This window comes from Microchirus variegatus (assembly GCF_963457635.1).
Source record: "Microchirus variegatus genome assembly, chromosome: 14".
Classification (NCBI taxonomy): domain Eukaryota; kingdom Metazoa; phylum Chordata; class Actinopteri; order Pleuronectiformes; family Soleidae; genus Microchirus; species Microchirus variegatus.
In genome coordinates, this window is record NC_139815.1 from 11,396,458 (window position 1) to 11,422,105 (window position 25,648).

The following is a 25,648-nucleotide window of genomic DNA, read 5'->3' on the forward strand; positions in this document are numbered from 1 at the left end:
AAATAGAGTAAACCTATGCAGTTACAAGCTCTATGTGGATTATCTTGGTATCAAAATAAAGATAGCACTTGTGAGATTCCACCAGATGTGTAATTTTCACTGTAGATGCCACTGTGTCAGAGTAAATGTACATGGAACACAGCATAACTGAAGGATTTTTTTCTCTCGCCTAAAAAAATATTGCAATTTAATGCAAATATCACCTTTAAAATATGCAGTAGGAGCTTAAAAACACATGGAGGTCATGTAACAACATGTGGACATGAGCTGTGCAAAGTCTGATGCTGCTGAAATAAAGCAGAGTGAAATTACAGCCGTTTTAGTAAAGAGATGTCTGGGCGTTCTCACTTTTGGCACAGTTTGGCACCATCTGTGCCATTTGAGATTTCTTACGTACCAAATTATTAAAAACCAATTTAATTTTATTTACATGTCACTACAGATCTAAAAAGATAACTTGTTTTGGAAAAAAAAAAAAAAAGGTATAATAACTCGCCGTAAATCGATGCTTCCTGTGCGTTGCGTAATAACAACTCTGTGGCTCTGCAGCACCTTCAGTTACGCAGCGCCATAGCTCTGGCTTACCTTGGTCAATTAGGGTGATTGGCAGCTCGTTTTAAACCTCTAAATCGGTAGAATTTGACCCCGGTCTCCAAATGCACATCAATCACTTCATTAGCGAGTCAAAAGGACATAAATGCATATGACGCATTTGGGCGGACATTCGCCCTTCTCTAATCAGAACGATCTAATGTCGCTCTGTAATGATCAATCAGACCGGGATTTGTCCCCAAAGCATGCTGGGAAGTGTAATTCTTCATTAGAACTGGTTTTGTTGCAGTGGAAATAACTTGTTTTGGTAAACAGCAAAGGCAAGACAACATTTCTGGTTCTATTTCTTGAAAGTCAGTTGTTGTTTTGCTCTTATTTTGCAGCTGGATCCATGCATCTTGGTCATAGAGTGATAAAAATGGTACTGTTGGAAACTGTTGGAAAGTCTCAGGGTTTGTTTCAGGGTTTGTTGTTTACTTCATGTTGAAGGCATCTTGTAAACCCTTAAGTGCTTGTTGGTTAGTGATTGTTCTCCAGGCCTCTGGAACATCAGCTGGTTCAGCTTCATATGCTTCAGCAAATCTCGTATTGTATTGCACCAGGACATACTTCCAGTAGTCCGATGCCTCTATGGTGGGGTCTGGAGGGATAATCCAGTCTGGATAGTACTTTATGTAGTCTTTGTAAGGATGCCACTTCTTTCCAGTTATTGAATTTCTGAAATTCTTTTCACTGTGCACATCAGTTGTACACAGTGCTGTGACCAGTTTTTTTGATCTCTGCCTGTGGAATCTGCCAAGACCTTGAGGTCGATGTATGGCTGCATGATGCTCTTTGTGTTCTGTGCCTCCAGCTTCACATGGAGCAAAACAAAATGGACACTGCTTTCCACAACCAAACACCCGCTTGAAAAGTTCATCCTGTGGTTTGATTGGAAGCTGGCTCAGAGTATCAGTGATGTTGTCAGAGTTTGTAATCTCCTCCTCAAGTTCATCTTTCAACTCATTGATTGAGATCTTGAGGCAGTTGATAAACTGATGACATTTGCTTTGGATTTGAAACAAGATGGTTTCCACAGCCTCCTCTGAAATTGAAATATCTTTGATCAAAAATGTACGCATGTTCCCGATGAGCTTGGTAATGTTTTCCTTGTCATCTGGCAGCATAACATCTCCCTGGCCTTTTGAGGCCCATTCTATTGAACTTGTTATTTTTTTGATGATGATGTGCAGAATCTTGGTCTTCAGTTTGCACAAAGTCTTGTCCTCTGCCATTTTTTCCAGGATGTGCTGAAATATCCAGTCCTTGATATACATTTCATATTTATCAATGTACTTGAGGAAGCTTTTAAAGTCGTCCTTTTGCAGCAGCTCTTTTTGAATGTTGTACTGGAAGAAAGAGCGAGATGAAAACTTTGCTGAATGGGTACTTGTCAAAATTTCATCCACAATGTCTACACCCAAAGATCTAAGGATGTACTCTTTCACAGCAGGCTTGATACAAAACTGGACAAAGTCATTTGCTTTGCGTTGGCAGTGGTCCTTCTTTCTGTACAAGTCAAGAAAGTCGGATAGATACTGACTTTTGTACTTCTCAAGCTGAGAGTGAGGATTGTTTTCTGCCAAGAATTTCCTGTGCATTTTGAGAAATTCTCGTGAGGCAATGCCGCACACATGGATTTTCAGGTCAGTCTCGAACTGTGTATTTGTTTTGTGAGGGTTGTCATTTTCAAGGGCTTTGTCAATTGTTTCAAGAAGCTCCTTTGTGAAAGAGTCTTGGTAATCTCCATTAGTCTTAACTTTATCAAGAACAAGCTGTGTACAAGACTCAATGACACTGTCTGCAAAGCTCTGCAACTCATGTCTCCACAGATGTTGCACCTTCCCTAAAAAGGAGTCAACATGATCCCTCGTAGTTTTGAACTGACCCCACCCCATTTCTTTTAAATCTCGAATGTTCTGCAATTCCTCGTTGACGTTTCGATTTGAGAAACTTTTTCTCAACTGCTTCAGGACACATGCTGCAATATCGCGCTCTTTCACACCTTCCACATTTACAATGGCTTCAGCCCACATTCTTTCAAACTCTTGTGTCAGCTCATTATCGGTCAGAGTGGACTCATTACAGTCACCCAGCAGCTTCATGACCCGTTTTTCAATCACATTTCTGTATTGTCTCTGAATATCCTGAGTCTGTTTCAAGGTTATTTTAAGTGTGAGGGCACAGTCCAGTTTAGCACAAACTGAATGTTTGATTTCGTTTGCAAGGCTGTTGATGCTGTTGAAAAACTCAGCTTTGTATTTCTCGATCAGATTTACTCGTTTGCCTCTCCTTTTGTAGTAGTCGCAGAGTTTCTCCTTCATTATGGTTTGTTGATCAGTTATTTTCTGTGATGCCTCTAATTTCTTTTCTCCAACCAATCTGTTCCAAGTTTCTAACTCCGATTCATTGTCAGCATTTACGATTTCTAACTCTGCTGCTGTTTGCCAGGTCAGAATCACTTTTCTGAACTCCCATTCCCACTGATTGAACTCTTTGCACAAGCTGTCATAGGCATGAGCCACAAGTGTGTTTCTGAAGCTAAAAATGAAGTTTTCATATTTTACAGCTTTCCAGAGACTTTTCATCCATGCTAGAAACTCTGGGATCTGTGACGGTTCAGTGGATCTGTCACTCATCACAGTTTGTAAAAGATGTTTCTTGAAATGTGCTACAGCCTCACTGTAACCTGTGTTTACTGGTGCCATTGGTGGGGTTCCATGCCAGAGTCCTGGGATGTTCCAGTTATTCTTTTCCATGTCATAGTCCAGCACGTCTGTGAATTTTTTAATGGCTGGCTTCCTTTCCATCTCAGCTGCAATTTGAGTCATTTCATTGAGCTGATCCAAGAGATGTTTTCTTTCAGTCATGGTCTTAGCATGAGCTGACACTGAAGAAACATTTTGGTGAACAAAATGACAAACTGGCTTTTTTCCAATCTCTTTCATTCTCAAGAAGGCATGCACGGTGATTTGTAAGACATCCTTCATTTCATTTGCATTTTCCATTGCAATGTTGATAATGGTGACATCACTCAAGCCAATGACAAAGGTTGCCAGCTGGTTGTCATGCTCATAACTGTCCTCTAGTTGTGCCAAATCAGGAGCCTTAAGACCCTCAGTGTCAATGAGGACAATGAAATCACAGTTTAACTCACTTTTCAAATCTTCTCCAACTTTGAGGAAGAGCATGAAAGCTCCTCTTGTGCATCTACCACTGCTGACGGGAAACTGCACACCAAACATGGTGTTGAGGAGTGTGGACTTCCCACTACTCTGGACACCCAACACAGTCAAGACCAACAGTCTGCTCTTCTGTCCCACCTTCTTGTGAAGCTCCATCAGCACATCAGTTACCCATCTCTCTGGAATGTTGGAAGCATCTCCATCCAAGAGCTCTAAAGGATATCCATCCAGCAACATTTCAGCAGCCAAACTAGGGAGGTGAGATATTTTATGAGAAGCTATTACTGAGCTGTCAGTGGAGAACTCATAGATCAATCCCATCTCTCTCATGTAATGCTCTATTCCTAAAGAGCTATCCACCAATGCTTGGTCTAACTCTGCTATGAGCTTTACATCTTTGTTCTTGCATTGCTCTTTGAATTTGTTGCGCAACTCAGACAATTTTGTTCTTGAGTGTGTATCAAACTTGAGTTTCATCCACTTGAGAAAAACATCCCTTTCTTCTTTGTCACTTGTCGATAAGCATTGAATGAACCTTTTCATTCCTTTGGATACTTTGCATTTTCTTTGATCTTTTCTGATTTGCTCTTCTTTTGCAAGCAGCTGTAATTTATACTCTTCAAGGTTTGAATCACCAGATTTCTTCAATCTGCACTGCTCTTTTTCTAACTGTGACAATCTTTTCCAGTTCTCTCCTTGCAGTGGAAGTTGTTGTTTCTTGTAGTGGGGTATACTTCGTACCCCTATATCACCCATGATCTCCTCAGCTGCTTTCCTCTGTTTATCAGTTTTGCTTTCGTCCACAGACAAACCAAGTTCAATGGCTTTGTCATGCATATTTGCAATGCTTATTGTTGTTTTAAGATCCAACAGGGATGTCTTGATGGCTTCACAAAGTCTATTTGAGAACTCTCTTACATTTTGCCTTGTGTCTTTGACCTTCACTCTGTTGTTTGATAGATTTAATTCATCCACCAATGTCTTCACTGACTGCATATCCTCTCTTGCATTCTCTCCCTTGCGATTAACAACTAAGAAGAGTTTGGATTTTGCATCTTGAAGAGATGTCAGAATTCTGCGTTCTTCTTCATCAACTCTGTCCAGGAACACAAAGGTCGCAGTTGATACTTGAAAAAGAAAGTTGAATTGTGTGAGTGACTCACAAATGTCTCCTCTCAAATTTGCAAAGCCGATCGGCTCTGAAAATATGTCGAGGGTTTTTCCCCCCGAGGGTAAGTACCAGCAAACTTCAACCAATCCATTTGCAATTTGTCTTTTAACTGCCCCACCTTCCACATCTCTGTGTGTGAAGATACTACAACTTTGTTGTCCACTGCTGAGAAGATGATTCAAGAACTGTGACTTTGGTAAACTACAGTTCTTCAGTCTCACAAAGGAATAGAACGGTATATTTGCCTGAATAATGTTTTTCTCAACAAAACCCTTCGATTCAGACAATGCATGTGGACACCATTCTTTGACAATATCTCTTAAAGCCCAATGCATCAGGGCACACTGACTCTTATTGCCATGGGGCAATAACAGTGGGAGAGAAAACTGGCACAGTGACATTTTTTGGGCAATTTCCTGCTGCAAGATGCTGTCGGCACAAAGGAAGAGTGCTACGATAACATCAAGAGGGTTAACCTTACTGTCTGCAGAGTCATCTGCTGTGTAAAGGTCTAGTTCAAAGAGATCATTGTTTTCCTCATGCCTGATGGACAATTGTGTGCAGCTCCTGCATTCAGCATTGATCTTGAACAGTTTTCTGAGAAAACACCATGGTATTTCCTCCAATGATAAAACAGCTTTTTCATCTATGCTGTTTTTGTTGATCTCAAAGAGAGAATGAAGAGTGAGCTTGTTGGGATAATATTCCTTCAGCCCAAGTTTGTTGAGGAAATTTAGCAGGGCTGTCAAAGAGAAAGAGAACATTAATTAAAATTTCAGATCATAAAAAAAAGAACTAAAACATATTCATAAAAATATGTTCTAGTTCTTTTTTTTTTCTAAGATTGGTGGTCCATGGATGAAGTGAAATTGTAGGGTTGATATCAAAAACTGAAATTATGTTTAATATTAAAACTGTTATCTGTAACTTAAAATGCAACATAACTCTGAAGCTAGCAGCTTCTTTTCAAACAACTTGCCACTCCCAACAGACTTAAAAATAAATGAAAAACATAATTTTTTAGGAACTTTAATTGTGGGAAACTGCTGCTAAATGAGATAAGATGTAACACTTTGGTAAATGGTAGGGGTATAACGGTTCACCAAACCCACATTCGGTTCAAACTTCGGTTTTTGAGTCACAGTTTGTTTTAATCCCCAGTTTTTAAAAACATACTGGAAACCTTTTGGAAAACTTCCACAAAACATATCTGGATTTTATTAAACAAACACTATTAATATCTTAACTATCCAGGAATACAAAAACATATACATTTATCTAAATAACTAAAATAAAAATGAAAAACTTACACTAGTCTGAGGTATAACAAAAATAAATAAAAAACACTTTTATCAAGACCAGTCTACATTTTCTAAATGTATTTAGAAATTCCAGGAACGTCTGTCTGTGCGTGTTACTCGCATACCTCTCGAACTGAAGGTTGATTTCAAACTTGACAGGTGTCTTCCTCAGGCATGACTAAGTGCACTGCCAAGTTTGACGTTGTTTGGAGAAGTGATGAAAAAGATAGCGGTAAAAGAAGCACACACTGTCTTTCGCAGCTCTCGCTACTCTACTCCTCTCTCATTCACACAGCACTTTGAGTGAGACACGGTGCCGTGAAGCTGAGGCAGATAACGAGCACAACTGAGTTTCGGGAAGATAGAATGAGTTTCTGAACCGAAGTCCTTTAAAACAAGGTCTTCGGTTTCTGTTCAGAACCGTTACACCCCTAATAAATGGTAGTAATCTGTATTGATTTAAATTGTGCTATTCTATTTGATGATCACACAAAGCTGCTACTACAGTTTTTCCATTCACACCCACTTTTATACAACACATCTATATCTTTCATACCCATTCACATGCTGCAGGCATAGCTGTCAGTTAAGGATTCATGTAGACCAGGGGTCACCAACGTGGTGCCCGCGGGCGCCTGGTAGCCCGCAGGCAGACAATACGGTGCCCGCGGGCTCACTTCACTTCACCTCACTTGCATGTATCCGTATGATCGCTCAGTAAAATATCTTTGATATTGTTTATAAAAACTGATAATCGTTAGGAGTAAGCACTGGAATTAATGTGTATGCAGTTTAATGCATAATATTAATCATTTAAATGGTAAACAAAAAAAAAAATGTTAATGTGGTAGCCCTCCATATTATTCTTTACCCTTAAGGTAGCTCTCATCTCAAAAAGGTTGGTGACCCCTGATGTAGACCAACAGTCTGGAATCGAAACGACAACCTTCAAGTTGAAAGACAACTTGCTCTACCACTGAGCTACCATGGTACAGGGTGTATTTGTATTGTTTCTTGAGTCTGACCCATGTGCCTATAGTATCAGACCGATATCTAATACTGTCTAATCTGCATTGGTGCATCCTTTGCCTAAACCCAAGAGGAAGGTAACGATTCTGAAGCAGGAGGTAAATGTTAGCTAATTAAACATCCAGTGCAATAACAACACCTTACACATACTTTATTACAAATTACAAATCAATGTTGAATTAAAGAAGTGAGAGTCTACCTGTATGCCCTTGACTTTCTGTGGTCAATGCAGACATGGTTCAACTTGTCCTTTCATTATCCTTTGCATCAAACCTGGTGGATAAAGATACATCTCTTTACAACAGTTTTTTTTTTAAACTTCACTTGACTAAAAATAAATTCCAAATTCTCTGCATTGTTGGGAACAAAGATGTTGCATTAATTATTTGAGCTTGATTTGTCTTGTCTGACCTGTACCTTCATTTCAGTCTGTTGCTCAGATTAAGTCAAATGCAAAACTTCTATATACCACTAGGCAGAGTAAATTTCAGGGGTAGAATAAAAATCAAAAGAAGATATCGAACATGATAATAAAAAATACAAATATGTACAGTATATATTCTGAGTGAAGTTTGGAGATGGAGACAAAAATAGAACAAAAATTAAAAATCACTTAGATATTGAAGCAAATTTAATTTTAAGGTCACTAATAATAGGTGTAACCATTTTACACTTATTTCTATGCACAATTAAAATCCAAAACTGTGTTCTACCTTTATGGTCTTGTCCTTCTGTGTTCAGTGTGGATATGGTCTGACTTTTCTCTTGACTCCTCTGCACTTTATAACCTAAAGGAAAAATACATATTTCTTTTTTCTTCACACCCATGTTTGCCCAAATAACGCTTACATCAAAATAAATCACACAAAGATAAATCGCTTGCTGTATAATAAGTAGATACATTTGAGCTTAAATGTCAGCCAAAAAGTTCTCTTAGTCTTACCTGACATCATGTTTGAGGAGAGACTGAAGCTGTTTGTGTCACCTCTGGAATTTGTACTGCACACACACACACCCACACACACACACACAAAGCATTTGACGCACTTGAATAACTGGTTTCGTTTTTCCCATCAGAAAAACTATGTAAACCATGTTGGTCATAGAACAAGTGGACTGTGAGCTCACTGATATTGTTAGGCAGTGGAGGGCTTTGCACTCTTGACCAGCACTGCTGTCCAATTTGGCAGAGATTTATTTGGCGAACATTTACTGGGCCTGGCTAAGACATCGGGCCTCAGAACATGGTCTCTTCAAAATTCCCTGGGTGGCAGTGTTGACAAAAAGGAATGTTGTCCAGCCAGTGGAAAACACCTACGTGCATCACCGCTAAACACCATTTCCAGTAAACAGCATATTCGTGGTTGACATATTTCTTGATTACTTCCTGAAAGCTGGCAGGAATAGGAGTCCATCTTGAAAATATAAATTGTCATGTTTTCTACTTTTGTACTTTTAAAATGCCTTGCCAGCACACTCTTAGAGACACAAATAATGGTCTTTTTGGAGGGCAGGTATAAAAATGGTGTTGCAAAGTAGGCCTGCAATTTGCAAGATTATTTTCTTAAATGACAGACGATCAGATTATGTTATCATGTAAGAATAATTATTTAGATGCTTTTATGATCATTTTTTTTGAAGTGTGGTTCAATTGATTTAATGAGGTTTCACCATTGTTTTTGTTATATTTTATCAGTGTTTTGTATTAGGAATGAGTTCATATTTGAATAAACACACACAAAAAAAAACACATTATATTACTGTTTGTTTACTTTAAATTGCATATTCATACAGAAGTTCACATCAAGGAGTTGCTAAACTCACCAAAGTAACAACTAATCAACCAGATTATACAATATATAATTATTATTAGTCTTTCACTGATAGCATGAATTTGTTGTTGATTTAAATGGATGTGATTGGGTTGGTAACCTTAGAACACATGCATTTTAATGCATTCAACAAAGCTCGAAAATGTATGGTTTCAAACCATTCTTATCCTAAATTAGTCAAATGCTAAGTGCAACATTTAATTGATGAATTTATGATCGTCTTACAAAGATAAACATACATCATCTTTCATTCATGAAATATTTAATTAAAATTCGACTTAACACTTTCCTCAAATGACACAAACATAAAAAGAAAAGTCATAAAAAGATTGACCAATGGTTTAATGTTCATCATATTTATTGCAAAACTTTTTCACATGATATTTGTTTATACTGCATATAACCAACATCATTAACACCTGCAGTCATTGTGCATACCACTAAAATGTAAATTACAGTTGAAAAAGAAAAAAAAAACAAATAATGAACAAATGTGAAACAATTTCATCAAATAAACAACATCATTTCCAGCATTTTTGTCTTGTTCAAAAGTAAAACATAACAAAAATGTATTTATTGTGTTTTGTGCATGGGCTCATTCATATTTCTTTTGTTAGTCTCTACACTGAAAAGTTTTATAATGATAATAGTACAGCTGATTGTTGATCCATATGGAACATGAATGCATATTCATGCAGAATGTTGTTTTCTTTTTGATGGTATTGCTCAATGTTTACTTTATGTTGAAGTCACCTTTCAATCCCTTTTGATGCTTGTTGCTTTGTTATGCTCCTCCAGGCCTGTGGAAGCTCAACTGGTTTTGCTCCATGTTCTTGGGCAAAATCTGATTATACTCTATCAGGACATACTTCCACCACATCTCTTTGTTGGGGTCTGAAGTAGTGAGCCAATCTTTGAAGCATTTAACAGTCTAAGTGATGTCATCAGAGTATGAGATCTCCTCGAGTTGATTTTTTGACTAATTTATTGAGAACTTGAGGCAGTTGGGAAATGGATGGCATGTAGAGCTGCAACTAACGATTATTTTCGTAATCGATTAATCTGTCGATTATTTTCTCGATTAATCAATGAATCATTTGGTCCAGAAAATGTCCGAAAATGTTAAGAAAACGTTGATCAGTGTTTATCAAAGCTGGAAATGACGATGTTCATGAACGTCTTGTTTTGTCCACAAACCAAAATGATTCAGTTTTAATGATTTCTTTGTTATGTGGAGCAAAGAAACTAGAAAATATTCACATTTAAGAAGCTAAAACACTCAGAAATCTTGTTTTGTCATGAAAAAAGCTTGAAACCGATTATCGATTATCAAAATAGTTGGCGATTAATTTAGTAATCGATTAATAATCGATTCATCGATTAATCGTTTCAGCTGTAATGGCATGTCCTTTGGATTTGAAACAATGTGGTTTTCACAGTCTCGTCTGAAACTGAAATATCTTTCATCAAAAATGTGCACATGTTCCTGATGAGCTTGATAATGCTTTCCTTGTTATCTGGCAGCAATAACGGCATCCTCAGCTTTCAAATCCTGTTCAATTGCCTGTTATTTTTTAATTAAAATGTACAGAATATTGTTCTTCAGTTTCCACAAAGTATTGTCCTCTGATATTTTGTCCTTCACATGCATTTCATAGATACCAAGTACTGGGTGAAGATTTTAAAGTATTTTTGCAGCAGCTCTTTCTCAATTTTGTACTGGAATAAAGAGCAAGAACCATACCATACACTTTTCAAAACTTCTCCCCAAGATTTACAAATGTACCCTCTCATAACAGGTTTGATACAAAACTGGACAAAGTCAGTTTCTTCATGCTAACAATAGCTCTGTCTGTACAGATCAAGAAAGTCTGACCGATGCTGAGTTTTCTCTCTCTCCAACTGCTCCTGCAGTTCCTTCTTAAATTGCAGACTGTTTTCTTGCATTTTAAGAAATTCCCTTGCTGCAATGCCACAAATGTGAAGTTTCAGGTCAATCTCAAACTTATTTTGCCAACCCTTACCATTTTCTTGAAAGGCTCGATCTATTTTTGCAAGGAGTTCAACTGTAAATGCATCGTCAAAATGTGTGTTCGTCTTTGCTTGATCAAGGACAAACTTTGTGCAAGATTCAGTGATCATTTCTGCTAATCTTTGCAGATCATCGTTTTTGCTGTCTGGCTGATGGTCACTTTTAACCTCAAAAGAAACCTTTCCAAACGTTTGCAAGCTTTCAATGTCATGCACATGCTGATGGGTGACTCCAGTCCACATATCTTCAAACATCTCTGCCAGTTGTTTGTCAGAGAGTGTGCTGTGTTTGACGTCTTTCAAGAGACTCTTCCTCCTGTGTTCTATGTCAATTCGCAATCTGCTGTAATTTTGCTGAGCTTGTTTTTTCAATTGAAAGCAAACATCCAATGTGGTGTACAGAGAATGTCTGATTTCATCTGCAATATTGCTGATACTTTGAAAAATATCTTTGATGACATTCTCAATCAGATTTACTTGATCCCCTTTCCTTCTGTAGTAGTTGTTAAGGTTTTCCTTCATTTTTTTCTCTTCTGCTTCAACTTTTTCAGAAGCCTCCGATTTCTTTGATTCAACCAGCATGTTCCAAGTGTGGGTGTCAGACTGACGGTGTACATGGACAATCTCTGACTGTGTCTCTGTCTGCCAGGACAGGATCTCTTTTCTGAACACCCACTCCCATTGAGTGTATTCCTTGAGTAGGTTGTTAAAAGCATGAGCCACAAGAGAGTTTCTGAAACTAAACATGACGTTCTCACATTTTACTGCCTTCCAGAGTCTTCTCATCCATACGAGAAACTCTGGGATCTCTGAGAGTTTATTGCATTTGTCACTCATTACCATCTGAAAAAGAAGTTTTTTGAAATGTGCTACAGCCTCACTGTAACCTGTGTTCACTGGTGCCATTGGTGGGGTTCCATGATAGAGTCCTGGGATGTTCCAGTTGTTCTTTTCCATGTCATAGTTCAGCACATCTGTGAATTGTTTAACTGAATGGTGCCCTTCCATTTCAGCTGCAATCTGAGTCATTTCATTGAGCTGATCCAAGAGATGTTTTCTCTCAGTCATGACTTTGGCATGAGCTGAAACACCAGATACATTTTGGTGAACAAAATGGCAAACTGACTTTTTCTCTCTTTTTTTCATTCTCAGTAATGTGTAAATTGCAATTTGCAAGACATCTTTCATTTCTGTTGCATTTTCCATTGGAATGTTGATAATGGTGACATCACTCAAGCCAATGACAAACGTTGCCAGCTGGTTGTCATGCTCATAACTGTCCTCTAGTTGTGCCAAATCAGGAGCCTTAAGACCCTCAGTGTCAATGAGGACAATGAAATCACAGTTTAACTCACTTTTCAAATCTTCTCCAACTTTGAGGAAGAGCATGAAAGCTCCTCTTGTGCATCTACCACTGCTGACGGGAAACTGCACACCAAACATGGTGTTGAGGAGTGTGGACTTCCCACTACTCTGGACACTCAACACAGTCAAGACCAACAGTCTGCTCTTCTGTCCCACCTTCTTGTGAAGCTCCATCAGCACATCAGTTACCCATCTCTCTGGAATGTTGGAAGCATCTCCATCCAAGAGCTCTAAAGGATATCCATCCAGCAACATTTCAGCAGCCAAACCAGGGAGGTGAGATATTTTATCAGCAGCTATTGGTGAGCTGTCAGTGGAGAACTCATAGATCAATCCCATCTCTTTCATGTAATGCTCTATTCCTAAAGAGCTATCCACCAATGCTTGGTCTAACTCCGCTATGAGCTTCACATCTTTGTTCTTGCATTGTTCTTTGAATTTGTTGCGCAATTCGAACAATTTTGTTCTTGAGTGTGTATTAAACTTCAGTTTCATCCACTTGAGTAAAACATCCCTTTCTTCTTTGTCACTTGTCGATAAGCATTGAATGAACATTTCCATTCCTTTGGATACTTTGCATTTTCTCTGATCTTTTCTGATTTGCTCTTCTTTTGCATGCAGCTGTACTTTATACTCTTCAAGGTCTGAATCACCAGATTTATTCAATCTGCACTGCTCTTTTTCTAACTGTGATAATCTTTTCCAGTTCTCTAGTTGCAGTGGAAGTTGTTGTTTCTTGTAGTGGGGTATACTTAGTACCCTAATGCCACACATGATCTCCTCAGCTGCTTTCCTCTGTTTATCAGTTTTGCTTTCGTCCACAGACAAACCAAGTTCAATGGCTTGATCATGCATATTTGCAATGCTTATTGTTTTAACATCTAACAGGGATGTCTTGATGGCTTCACAAAGCCTATTTGAGAACTCTCTTACATTTTGCCTTGTGTCTTTGACCTTCACTCTGTTGTTTGATAGATTTAATTCATCCACCAATCTCTTCACTGACTGCATATCCTCTCTTGCATTCTCTCCCTTGCGATTAACAACTAAGAAGAGTTTGGATTTTGCATCTTGAAGAGTTGTCAGAATTCTGTGTTCTTCTTCATCAACTCTGTCTAGACACACAAAGATCAGGGTTGATACTTGAAAGAGAAACTTGAATTGTGTGAGTGACTCACACATTTCTCCCCGCAGATTTGTGAAGGTAGCTGGTTTTGGAAAAATGTCAAGACTTTCACTTCCACCAGGGAGGTACCAGGAAACTTCAACAAGTCCATTTGCAATCTCTCTCTTTACTGCTCCTCCTTCCATTTCTCTGGTTATAAAGATATTACATTTCTGTTGGCCACGGCTGAGAACATGATTTAAAAGCTGGGACTTTGACAAACTACAGTTCTTCAGCCTCACAAAGGAAAAGAGTGGTATATTTGCTTGGACAATGTTTTCTTCCACAAACCCTTTTGACTGGGACAAATCATGTGGACACCATTCTTTGACAATGTCTCTCAGAGCCCAGAGCATTAGGGTGCTCTGACTATTATTACCATGGGGCAACAGCAGTGGGAGAGAGAACTGGCACATTGACATTTTTCGAGCCATTTCCTGCTGCAAGAAGCTGTCGGCACAAAGGAAGAGCGCTACTATGAGGTCAAGAGGATTGACAGCATCACATTCTGCAGAGTAATCGTCCAACTCATACAAATCATCATCACTAGCACTTGATACATTTCTACAGTTTCTGCATTTTGCATCCAGTCTGTAGAGTTGTCGTAGAAAACGCCATGGCAGTGTTTTTACTGATTCACCAGGTTCATCATATATGCTGTTTCTGTTGATCTCCAAGAGCAGTTGATGAGTGATCTTGTTGGGATAAGAATTTTCCAGTCCCACTTTTGACAGAAATGTCATCAGGGCTGTAAAGAGAATAATATTTTTTATGTGGAGATCTATAAAAGATTAGGCTGCTTTATCTGTGATGTAACTATTTACCAAATCAACAGTCATCAGTCATAAGTGACTGTGTGAGTGGAATCTATAATCACATTGTTACTATGTCTTTGGCAGTCTGGCCAACTTCAATCCTTTGCAATGAAGATTATAGTGGTTACACTGATTAGCCACAATAATATATGAGTCGTTTATTGTATGTGTACTCTTTAAAAATGAATTCATTCTTAAACCTCTAGAATGTCACTGTAAAAGTTATTTTCTAGACAAAGTCTTGATAAAGTCAAACACATATTATTAGTCATACCGTTTAAAACAGTTATTTGTTTTAATGTTGCTGATTTGTGTTTCTTGTCCAACCTCCTGCAAGTGTCATATGTTTTTATATTCAGGATATCTAAATTAGAATGTTTCATTTTATAATGTATATGTCCGAAAAATGACTAAACAGTAATATAATCTGAGTTGGTGTACCTCCTGCTGTGTCCATTGTAGATGTGGTCTGACTTTTGTCTTCATTCAGCAGCACCTTAAAGAATAGATATATATCTGTTTCAGCAGACGTATTCCCATAACTATATTGTACCATCTTCCTATATATACATTATTTTCATGGTAACATAATCTAACAAAATGTCTTTACTCGATGAGAAACTTACATTCCTTTTTCTGAAGTTAAGCGTGCTGCCCACACACATCACTGAACATTGTTATGCTTATAATCAGCCACCAAAAAAATTAAAAAATGTTGTACGATACACGTTTGTTATATGTCTGCAAAAAGACATATTTCACATATGAAGCAGATAAGGTTTATTAATCCTACAGTTAATGAATGGAAGAATATTAGAGATCAAAGTCATAATAATAACATTTCCAAATGTACGATTTTCAGTTTTAAGTCAGCATAAAGTATTTTATAATGTTTACCTCTTTTTGACAAGGGTTCCAAGTGGGTTTACATTTCTCCAACAGTCTGCAACACATGCTGAAAGAATCCAGGCCACTCCAATGCCTCCTGCAGGTAGCTGGAAACAGAGATTTTCCAACCTCTGAGTCTGTTGCTGTGTTCACCAAATCTGAAAACCTAACCTCTTGTGTACAATCCTCACTGTGTCCTCCTTGTTGAGCCAGAAGAACTGGTCTGACAGTTCACTTCATTTCCTCATTCATACAGTTAACAAGTCAATCAATCGAGTCAAGTGCAAACTTATTGTTTTACATGCATGGCTTTTCTAAAAAAGAAAGCACTTAGAAAGAGCCAACATCTGCTCACACAGTGTCAATAAACTCTCACAAGTTTAAAAATGGTTTAAATGGTTTTAAACTTCATCCAGAACTGTGTCTGAGTCACTGCTCAAATTTAATAATTTCTTACTTTACTTTACAAAATCTGTACTTCACTCTTTGAGTTATGTTGTTCACTATCAGACAGAAAGACAAACGAATCAAAACTTGATATCCTTAGTGGAGTTAAAAAATATTTATATTTTCACTGTCTCGATAGCAGAGAGACTTTGGGCCAATTCCAATTCCTATCTTAACCCTTAAGCTCAACCCTTATCTTAATTGGCCCTCAAAACCAAGTGTTGAGGGTTGTTTTGTCACTGAGAAATGGGACACCCCTTAAATGCAGATACGTCTTCAGACTGTGGGGGGCAGAATAACGTGAAAGCTGCGTCCAGTCTGTCAACTCCAAAAAAGAAGAAGAACAACACATTTACGTCAGGGTTATTTATTACGATCCGTTTGTCAGTCAAGTTATTAGGTTGTCAGTTAGTTATAAGATGATACTCAACACAAATACCACAACCACAAACATATTCAGCTGACCACACACCACGGCTTATTGAAAAGTAAACGATAGCAAACGAGCGAGACGCCATGTTTCTACCGGAGCCTGTAAGGACAAACGCGAGAGAACAAGTCCCGCCTCCACTCTCTCAGTTTCGTCTGCTATGGCCGCGGTAGCTCGCCCTCTCCCTCGCCTCAGGAACCTCATCTGCTGACACGGAGAAAGACGACGAGGACGACATTTGACCGGCTGCGGATACCGTAGTGCTCAGGAAGGGAGGGGGTGAGCAGAGGTTGTTGTAAATTTCAGCCTCTCCTCTAGATGTCACTATAAACTACTTACTTCACCTTTAACAAAGAAAATACTTAATTTGTAGCGCACTCGCTTCACTTCTTTCAATGCCATCTTTCTTATGTGAAAACAATACATTCTGGGTAGCCCTTGCTCCCAAGGGTGGTCTCGGAAAATCTCAATATTGAGGGCGATACAGCCCTTAAACTCGCCCCTCAACTTTTTTCTGACATGTCATGTACATTAATGTAGTAATTACTTCAAAGTAATAATAATAATGATAATAATAATAACAATAATAATAATAAAAACATATATTACTTCTATGAAAATATGTTTCATTATTAGTCACACTGATAATCATATCATGTTAACATACTGTAATATTAGTAAGTAGGATGACTGGAGGAGATGTATATATATTAAAACCTGTAGTAACTTAAAAGTAAGTTTCTGCATGCCGTCAGAAAAACAGAATTTCAATAAGTAATTAAAAAAAAAGCTTTGTTCATTATTATTATTAAATTGATCAGCCTTCACAAACTAAGAAAAACATTCACAGCCCAGTTATGTTTTCATTCATTTACTGCAAATCACTTTTTAACAAAACCTTTTCTTGCACATATCATCTTCAACAACATCGTCATCATCGTCATCATCGTCATCATTGTCATCATTGTCATTGTCTTTATGATATTTACAATCTGGCTTTTAACTGTGTATTGTTCAAGATCTGATCAATTAGCCCATATTTAAACGCATAAAACAGTCAGTTATATCAACTCATATCAACATTTTTTGTGAAATTTCAACGTCAGTTTGGTAAGTAAATAAGTAGTTATGTGAAACATGGCCTATCATGCCAAATTGAATGCATGAAAAATTCCTGGTTTTCACTTTAAAACTTCAAAAGCAACATCTGTTTCAAAGAACAAGTCACAAACAGCAAAGTCATTCACATCAACATAGACTACAAACATTTGAACTAATGCTGATAAATGTATCCTATTTACTGTAGCACACATTAAATGTCAATATAACAGGTTACAGATAATATGGCACTTGATTGTAGATTTAAAATACAAAGAAAAACATGTAAAGTGTGTAAAGTGAGTAAATGTGGCTGTACAGTTACAGTTTTATCATCAACTCTGTCCTTTCTTTTTTTATTTTGAGGGATTGATTGCCCGTAAAATTTCAGTCACTGATTTTTTTTATCTTCACTTTACATTAGTGCGAACATGGTTATCTCGCAGCTGGAAGTATTGTTTTTCTTACACGAGTGTACTAACATTGAAAGCATCATTTAAACCTTTTAATGCTTGTTGCTTTGTGATTGTTTTCCAGGCCTCAGGAACATTAGTTGGTTTAGCCTCATATTCTTCAGCAAAACTGTTGTTGTATTTTACCAGGACATACTTCCAGTAATTTGATGTCTCTATGGTTGGGTCTGGAGGAATGATCCAGTCTGGATAGTACTTGGTGTAGTCCTTGTAAGGATGCCACTTCCATCCGGTGTCTTTGTTTTGGAATTCACGTTCACTGTACACATCAGTTGTACAGAGCGTGACAACGAGTGTCTCATCACCATCATTTCTATACTCACTAAAAGCTTGAGGTCGATGTATGGCTGCGTGATGCTCTTTGTGTTCTGTGCCTCCAGCTTCACAAGGAGCAGAACAAAATGGACACTGCTTTCCACAGCCAAACACCCGCTTGAAAAGTTCATCCTGTGGTTTGATTGGAAGCTGGTTCAGAGTCTCAGTGATGTTGTCAGAGTTTGAGATCTCCTCCTCAAGTTCATCTTTCAACTCATTCACTGAGATCTTGAGGCAGTTGATAAACTGATGACATTTGCTTTGGATTTGAAACAAGGTGGTTTTCACAACCTCGTCTGAAATTGAAATATCTTTGATCAAAAATGTACGCATGTTCCCGATGAGCTTGGTAATGTTTTCCTTATCATCTGGCAGCATAACATCTCCCTGGCCTTTTGAGGCCCATTCTATTGAACTTTTTATCTTTTTGACGATGATGTGCAGAATCTTGGTCTTCAGTTTGCACAAAGTCTTGTCCTCTGCCATTTTTTCCAGGATGTGCTGAAATATCCAGTCCTTGACATACATTTCATATTTATCAATGTACTTGAGGAAGCTTTTAAAGTCGTCCTTTTGCAGCAGCTCTTTTTGAATGTTGTACTGGAAGAAAGAGCGAGATGAAAACTTTGCTGAATGGGTACTTGTCAAAATTTCATCCACAATGTCTACACCCAAAGATCTAAGGATGTACTCTTTCACAGCAGGCTTGATACAAAACTGGACAAAGTCATTTGCTTTGCGTTGGCAGTGGTCCTTCTTTCTGTACAAGTCAAGAAAGTCGGATAGATACTGACTTTTGTACTTCTCAAGCTGATAGTGAGGATTGTTTTCTGCCAAGAATCTTCTGTGCATTTTGAGAAATTCTCGTGAGGCAATGCCGCACACATGGATTTTCAGGTCAGTCTCGAACTGTGTATTTGTTTTGTGAGGGTTGTCATTTTCAAGGGCTTTGTCAATTGTTTCGAGAAGCTCCTTTGTGAAAGAGTCTTGGTAATCTCCATTAGTCTTAACTATATCAAGAACAAGCTGTGTACAAGACTCAATGACACTGTCTGCAAAGCTCTGCAACCCATGTCTCCACAGATGTTGGACCTTCCCTAAGAAGTCAACATGATCCCTTGTAGTTTTAAATGGACACCTCCCCATTTCTTTTAAATCTCGAATGTTCTGCAATTCCTCGTTGACGTTTCGATTTGAGAAGCTTTTTCTCAACTGCTTCAGGACACATGCTGCAATATCTCGCTCTTTCACACCTTCCACATTTACAATGGCTTCAGCCCACATTCTTTCAAACTCTTGTGTCAGCTCTTTATCGGTCAGAGTCGACTCATTACAGTCACCCAGCAGCTTCATGACCCGTTTTTCAATCACATTTCTGTATTGTCTCTGAATATCCTGAGTCTGTTTCAGGGTTATTTTAAGTGCGAGGGCACAGTCCAGTTTAGCACAAACTGAATGCTTGATTTCATTTGCAAGGCTGTTGATGCTGTTGAAAAACTCAGCTTTGTATTTCTCGATCAGATTTACTCGTTTGCCTCTCCTTTTGTAGTAGTCGCAGAGTTTCTCCTTCATTATGGTTTGTTGATCAGTTATTTTCTGTGATGTCTCTAATTTCTTTTCTCCAACCAATCTGTTCCAAGTTTCTAACTCAGATTCATTGTCAGCATTTACGATTTCTAACTCTGCTGCTGTTTGCCAGGTCAGAATCACTTTTCTGAACTCCCATTCCCACTGATTGAACTCTTTGCACAAGCTGTCATAGGCATGAGCCACAAGTGTGTTTCTGAAGCTAAAAATGAAGTTTTCATATTTTACAGCTTTCCAGAGACTTTTCATCCATGCTAGAAACTCTGGGATCTGTGACGGTTCAGTGGATCTGTCACTCATCACAGTTTGTAAAAGATGTTTCTTGAAATGTGCTACAGCCTCACTGTAACCTGTGTTTACTGGTGCCATTGGTGGGGTTCCGTGCCAGAGTCCCGGGATGTTCCAGTTATTCTTTTCCATGTCATAGTCCAGCACATCTGTGAATTTTTTAATGGCTGGCTTCCTTTCCATCTCAGCTGCAATTTGAGTCATTTCATTGAGCTGATCCAAGAGATGTTTTCTTTCAGTCATGGTCTTAGCATGAGCTGACACTGAAGAAACATTTTGGTGAACAAAATGACAAACTGGCTTTTTTCCAATCTCTTTCATTCTCAAGAAGGCATGCACGGTGATTTGTAAGATATCTTTCATTTCTGTTGCATTTTCCATTGAAATGTTGATAATGGTAACATCACTCAAGCCAATGACAAAGGTTGCCAGCTGGTTGTCATGCTCATAACTGTCCTCCAGTTGTGCCAAATCAGGAGCCTTAAGACCCTCAGTGTCAATGAGGACAATGAAATCACAGTTTAACTCACTTTTCAAATTTTCTCCAACTTTGAGGAAGAGCATGAAAGCTCCTCTTGTGCATCTACCACTGCTGACAGGAAACTGCACACCAAACATGGTGTTGAGGAGTGTGGACTTCCCACTACTCTGGACACCCAACACAGTCAAGACCAACAGTCTGCTCTTCTGTCCCACCTTCTTGTGAAGCTCCATCAGCACATCAGTCACCCATCTCTCTGGAATGTTGGAAGCATCTCCATCCAAGAGCTCTAAAGGATATCCATCCAGCAACATTTCAGCAGCCAAACCAGGGAGGTGAGATATTTTATCAGCAGCTATTGGTGAGCTGTCAGTGGAGAACTCATAGATCAATCCCATCTCTCTCATGTAATGCTCTATTCCTAAAGAGCTATCCACCAATGCTTGGTCTAACTCTGCTATGAGCTTCACATCTTTGTTCTTGCATTGCTCTTTGAATTTATTGTGCAACGCAGACAATTTTGTTCTTGAGTGTGTATTAAACTTGAGTTTCATCCACTTGAGAAAAACATCCCTTTCTTCTTTGTCACTTGTCGATAAGCATTGAATGAACATTTCCATTCCTTTGGATACTTTGCATGTTCTTTGATCTTTTCTGATTTGCTCTTCTTTTGCAAGCAGCTGTAATTTATACTCTTCAAGGTTTGAATCACCAGAGTTCTTCAATCTGCACTGCTCTTTTTCTAACTGTGATAATCTTTTCCAGTTCTCTCCTTGCAGTGGAAGTTGTTGTTTCTTGTAGTGGGGTATACTTCGTACCCCTATATCAACCATGATATCCTCAGCTGCTTTCCTCTGTTTATCAGTTTTGCTTTCGTCCACAGACAAACCAAGTTCAATGGCTTGATCATGCATATTTGAAATGCTTATTGTTGATTTTACATCTACTAGGGATGTCTTGATGGCTCCACAAAGCTTTTTTGAGAACTCTGTAAAATTTTGCCTTGTGTCTTTGACCTTCACTCTGTTGTTTGATAGATTTAATTCATCCACCAATGTCTTCACTGACTGCATATTCTCTCCCTTGCGATTAACAACTAAGAAGAGTTTGGATTTTGCATCTTGAAGAGTTGTCAGAATTCTGCGTTCTTCTTCATCAACTCTGTCCAGGAACACAAAGGTCGCAGTTGATACTTGAAAAAGAAAGTTGAATTGTGTGAGTGACTCACAAATGTCTCCTCTCAAATTTGCAAAGCCGATCGGCTCTGAAAATATGTCGAGGGTTTTTCCCCCCGAGGGTAAGTACCAGCAAACTTCAACCAATCCATTTGCAATTTGTCTTTTAACTGCCCCACCTTCCACGTCTCTGTGTGTGAAGATACTACAACTTTGTTGTCCACTGCTGAGAAGATGATTCAAGAACTGTGACTTTGATAAACTACAGTTCTTCAGTCTCACAAAGGAATAGAACGGTATATTTGCCTGAATAATGTTTTTCTCAACAAAACCCTTTGATTCAGACAAATCATGTGGACACCATTCTTTGACAATATCTCTTAAAGCCCATTGCATCAGGGCACACTGACTCTTATTGCCATGGGGCAACAGCAGTGGGAGAGAAAACTGGCACAGTGACATTTTTAGGGCAATTTCCTGCTGCAAGATGCTGTCGGCACAAAGGAAGAGTGCTACGATAACATCAAGAGGGTTAACCTTACTGTCTGCAGAGTCATCTGCTGTGTAAAGGTCTAGTTCAAAGAGATCATTGTTTTCCTCATGCCTGATGGACAATTGTGTGCAGCTCCTGCATTCAGCATTGATTTTGAACAGTTTTCTGAGAAAACACCATGGTATTTCCTCCAATGATAAAACAGCTTTTTCATCTATGCTGTTTTTGTTGATCTCAAAGAGAGAATGAAGAGTGAGCTTGTTGGGATAATATTCCTTCAGCCCAAGTTTGTTGAGGAAATTTAGCAGGGCTGTCAAAGAGGAAGAGAACATTTATTTAAATTGCAGATCATACACAATTTTTGCACACAATAAAAACAATATGCCAGAGCCATTGACAAATGTTTTGATTTTGGAGAGAGCCAGGCTAGTTATTTTCCCCTGATACCAGTCTTTAGGCTAACTGTTTCCCGAAACACTTTTTTATAAACAAGAAAACATGTTAAAATGATTACAAGACGTGTGGGGGGATTGTAGTAGAGCTTCTTTCGGATGGTGTGTGTAAATAAAGCTTAACATTTTTTTTTTTTCACAGATGTTACCTCTGAGCAGCATTAGTGGCTGCAGTCATTTAGAGGCCTTGTATAGAAATGTATATTTTTCTGATTGCACTGAGAGTGTACCTGGAAGCTCTTGAATCGGTCTGTTCATTGTAGACATGGTCCAACCTTTCCCTTCACTTCCTCTGTGCATCCAAACCTGGTTGACACAGGATAACAACTCATTGGTTCCTCTTAACCAAATATATTGAATTGCACAGATTCAAATATTATCGATGGTTAGAAAAAGCATTAGAGACAAGACAAACACAAGGCAAAGGGCATTTAAGATTTTGTTTGTGTGAATTTGCATGTTAGCTAAATATTTAGTTTCACCTCAAATATTTAGATTTAACATTTAACATTTAGATTTAGATTTAGATATAACATTTAGATTTGGAAATTTGGATTTAAAGGTGCATTATGTAATCAATTTAAAGCAACTGGCTGTAAAATCCTCCTAATATGTCACAGGGACTCAGGAATAATGTTCATATAACAAACTGAACTCACCAACAACAACAGTACAGACAAAATATATATATATATATATATACATTTGATAATAATATATTTGCATTAAAAAATATATTTTGCAGACTGCAAATCATGTTTATATGTTGATATGTGGCGCCACCTACCGCGGTGTACCAATCATTGCAGTAGAGTCTCAGCTGCCGAGCAACCACGGGTTGCCAGTTACGTCAGAAAACGAAACCTAAAAGATCTCGGTATTTTGAATTTGAATTGTAGTAACCGTTTTTGGCCACATTCTTACATATGGCACCTTTAACGTTTAGATTTAGCATTTAATATTTAGGTGTAACATTTAATATTTAGATTTTAGTATTTAATACATTTCTAAATGAACAACAGCATGAGCATAACTCATGAAACTTGCTATCCAGTTTGTTTTTGAACTAGATGAACTTAAGAGTTGTATTACATTTGTTTGTATGCACATACATTTATTAAAAATGTTATTGTACCTGTAGGCTTTTGTCCTCCTGTGTTCAGTGTAGACATGATCTGACTCCTCTGGTTCTCTCCTCTACGCTTTAGAACCTAGAAAAAAAGAAATGTTTTTATAAAACCAAATATGCTATTGGTGACAATCAGACCAAAATACAGCATACAAACATAGATACAGTTACACGCAAACCCCAAAGTAAGGAATTGGATCCACAACATAATTTTTTTTTCAACACAACGATTTTTTTATATTTAATACATGTACATCATCCATCCATCCATCCATGAATTATTGTCTGTTTGAAGTTAAATGCTGGTATGTCTTCAGGGAGGGATTTCACAAACACTGTAAGATATGTTGGAAATATTAGGGTAACTTCTGTGTAAATACAAATTGTACAATTCTGACATTCCCCTAAGTAAGTGTGTCAGACACACATGAACATAACAACATAAATAATAATAAATAACCATCATGATACATATCACATTGCTTGATAGCCAGGAGTCTCAATCACTCAATTTGAGGAAAACATGAGCAACATTTAAAAAAAAAAAAAAAAACATCCAATAAACCCAGAGACTGGAGGTTTGATTCACTTAAATGAACAAACAACAAATAACAAATGGTATGCTTAACTTGCATAGCCTTATGTCCCACATTGTAAACAAATACAACTTTAAAACATTTTATTCTGAATTAATCTACACCAAAATTGCTGGCAGAGAAATAGGATTATGTATTAAATTATTTACAAGGAGTTTTTAGTTAGTTTTAGTTAGATAATTGATATAATCTGCCAAGAATGTTGGTTCTTTTATCCTTGGGTGTAAAATATAATTATTTTTCATAATGTACAATGCACTACTTTTGTAACATCACAGATGACAATTGCTGTAAAACACCACCACCAACCAACAAAGACAAAGTATAAACCACTAAATGCAACCGATAAGGATTCACTCGAACTTACCTGTTATCATGTTGGAGAGGAGACTCTGGTGCTCTTGTGGCGCCTGTGGTATTTATAGTGCTTTAAACTCAGGCATTTGCAGCACTGGAACAACAGGTTTGTGTGACCTGAATGTTGTGTCCCTTCCTGTAAAAGGACAAATCTAACAACACACATCGACAATGACTTTGAATTTGACAATTCTACTCTTCTTTCACAACTATTGATTTAAAAAACATCTAGTATTTGCAGATTGTTGTTTGATGAATGTTTCTTAATTTGTTTGCATTTTATGTAATTACAGTTATATATATATATACACACAGTATATATATATTGTGTGTGCGTGCGATCATGTGTGTGTGTGCGGGTGTGTACAGGTATTACTAATGTTGTGTGGTCCTAAATCTGTTTACACAGTCACATTTTGGGGACTTGTCTTCCTTATGAGGACAAAAAGCAAGTCCCCATAACAGAAATTACTGTATTTTGAGGTGAAGACAAGTTTTAAGTTTAGGTTGAGATTGAGATTAGAATTAGGATAAGGATTAGAGCAGTAGTATTTATGTTTAAATTTGAGTAAGTCTACAGGAAATGAATGTAAATCAATGCAATGTCCTCTGGAGTCATGGAAACAGTGTGTGTGTGTTCCTGAACATGAAAGAATATGTCTAAAAATTCAAAATCAGTTTGAATTTAAACGTGCAGGCATTTGTTTGTACCTGTCAACGCCCTTTGTAAAGGAAAGCAAAACCAACCTGTGTCTATTAAAAAGAATGTTGTCCAGCAAGTGTCAACACTCTCACTACACTTGTGTGTCAATTGGACTGTTTTTCAGGAACCATCGCCCTATTTATTCATCACTTCCTTAAAGCTGACGGGAATCAAACGTCATCAGTGCTCTGTAATTTCTTTTTTTTTTTTTGGTGTGGGTCACACTTAAAATAAGAAATGATTGGATTAGG

General features: G+C 37.9%; 3 protein-coding genes across 3 annotated transcripts; all 3 read right to left on the reverse strand.

Moving 5' to 3' along the window:
* Window positions 1–1,025: 1,025 nt before the first annotated feature.
* Window positions 1,026–5,711, reverse strand: LOC310936467 (up-regulator of cell proliferation-like; the record flags this gene model as incomplete). The annotated part of the gene is made up of 1 exon (XM_083900540.1): window positions 1,026–5,711. One exon carries the CDS (start codon window positions 5,709–5,711, stop codon window positions 1,026–1,028), a length of 4,686 nt encoding a protein of 1,561 aa, XP_083756666.1.
* A 5,234-nt stretch (window positions 5,712–10,945) lies between these two features.
* LOC310936469 (up-regulator of cell proliferation-like) lies at window positions 10,946–14,413 on the reverse strand (the record flags this gene model as incomplete). Its single annotated transcript, XM_083900542.1, has 1 exon — window positions 10,946–14,413. One exon carries the CDS (start codon window positions 14,411–14,413, stop codon window positions 10,946–10,948), a length of 3,468 nt encoding a protein of 1,155 aa, XP_083756668.1.
* A 3,399-nt stretch (window positions 14,414–17,812) lies between these two features.
* Window positions 17,813–22,492, reverse strand: LOC310936470 (up-regulator of cell proliferation-like; the record flags this gene model as incomplete). Its single annotated transcript, XM_083900543.1, has 1 exon — window positions 17,813–22,492. One exon carries the CDS (start codon window positions 22,490–22,492, stop codon window positions 17,813–17,815), a length of 4,680 nt encoding a protein of 1,559 aa, XP_083756669.1.
* Between the last annotated feature and the right edge of the window lie 3,156 nt (window positions 22,493–25,648).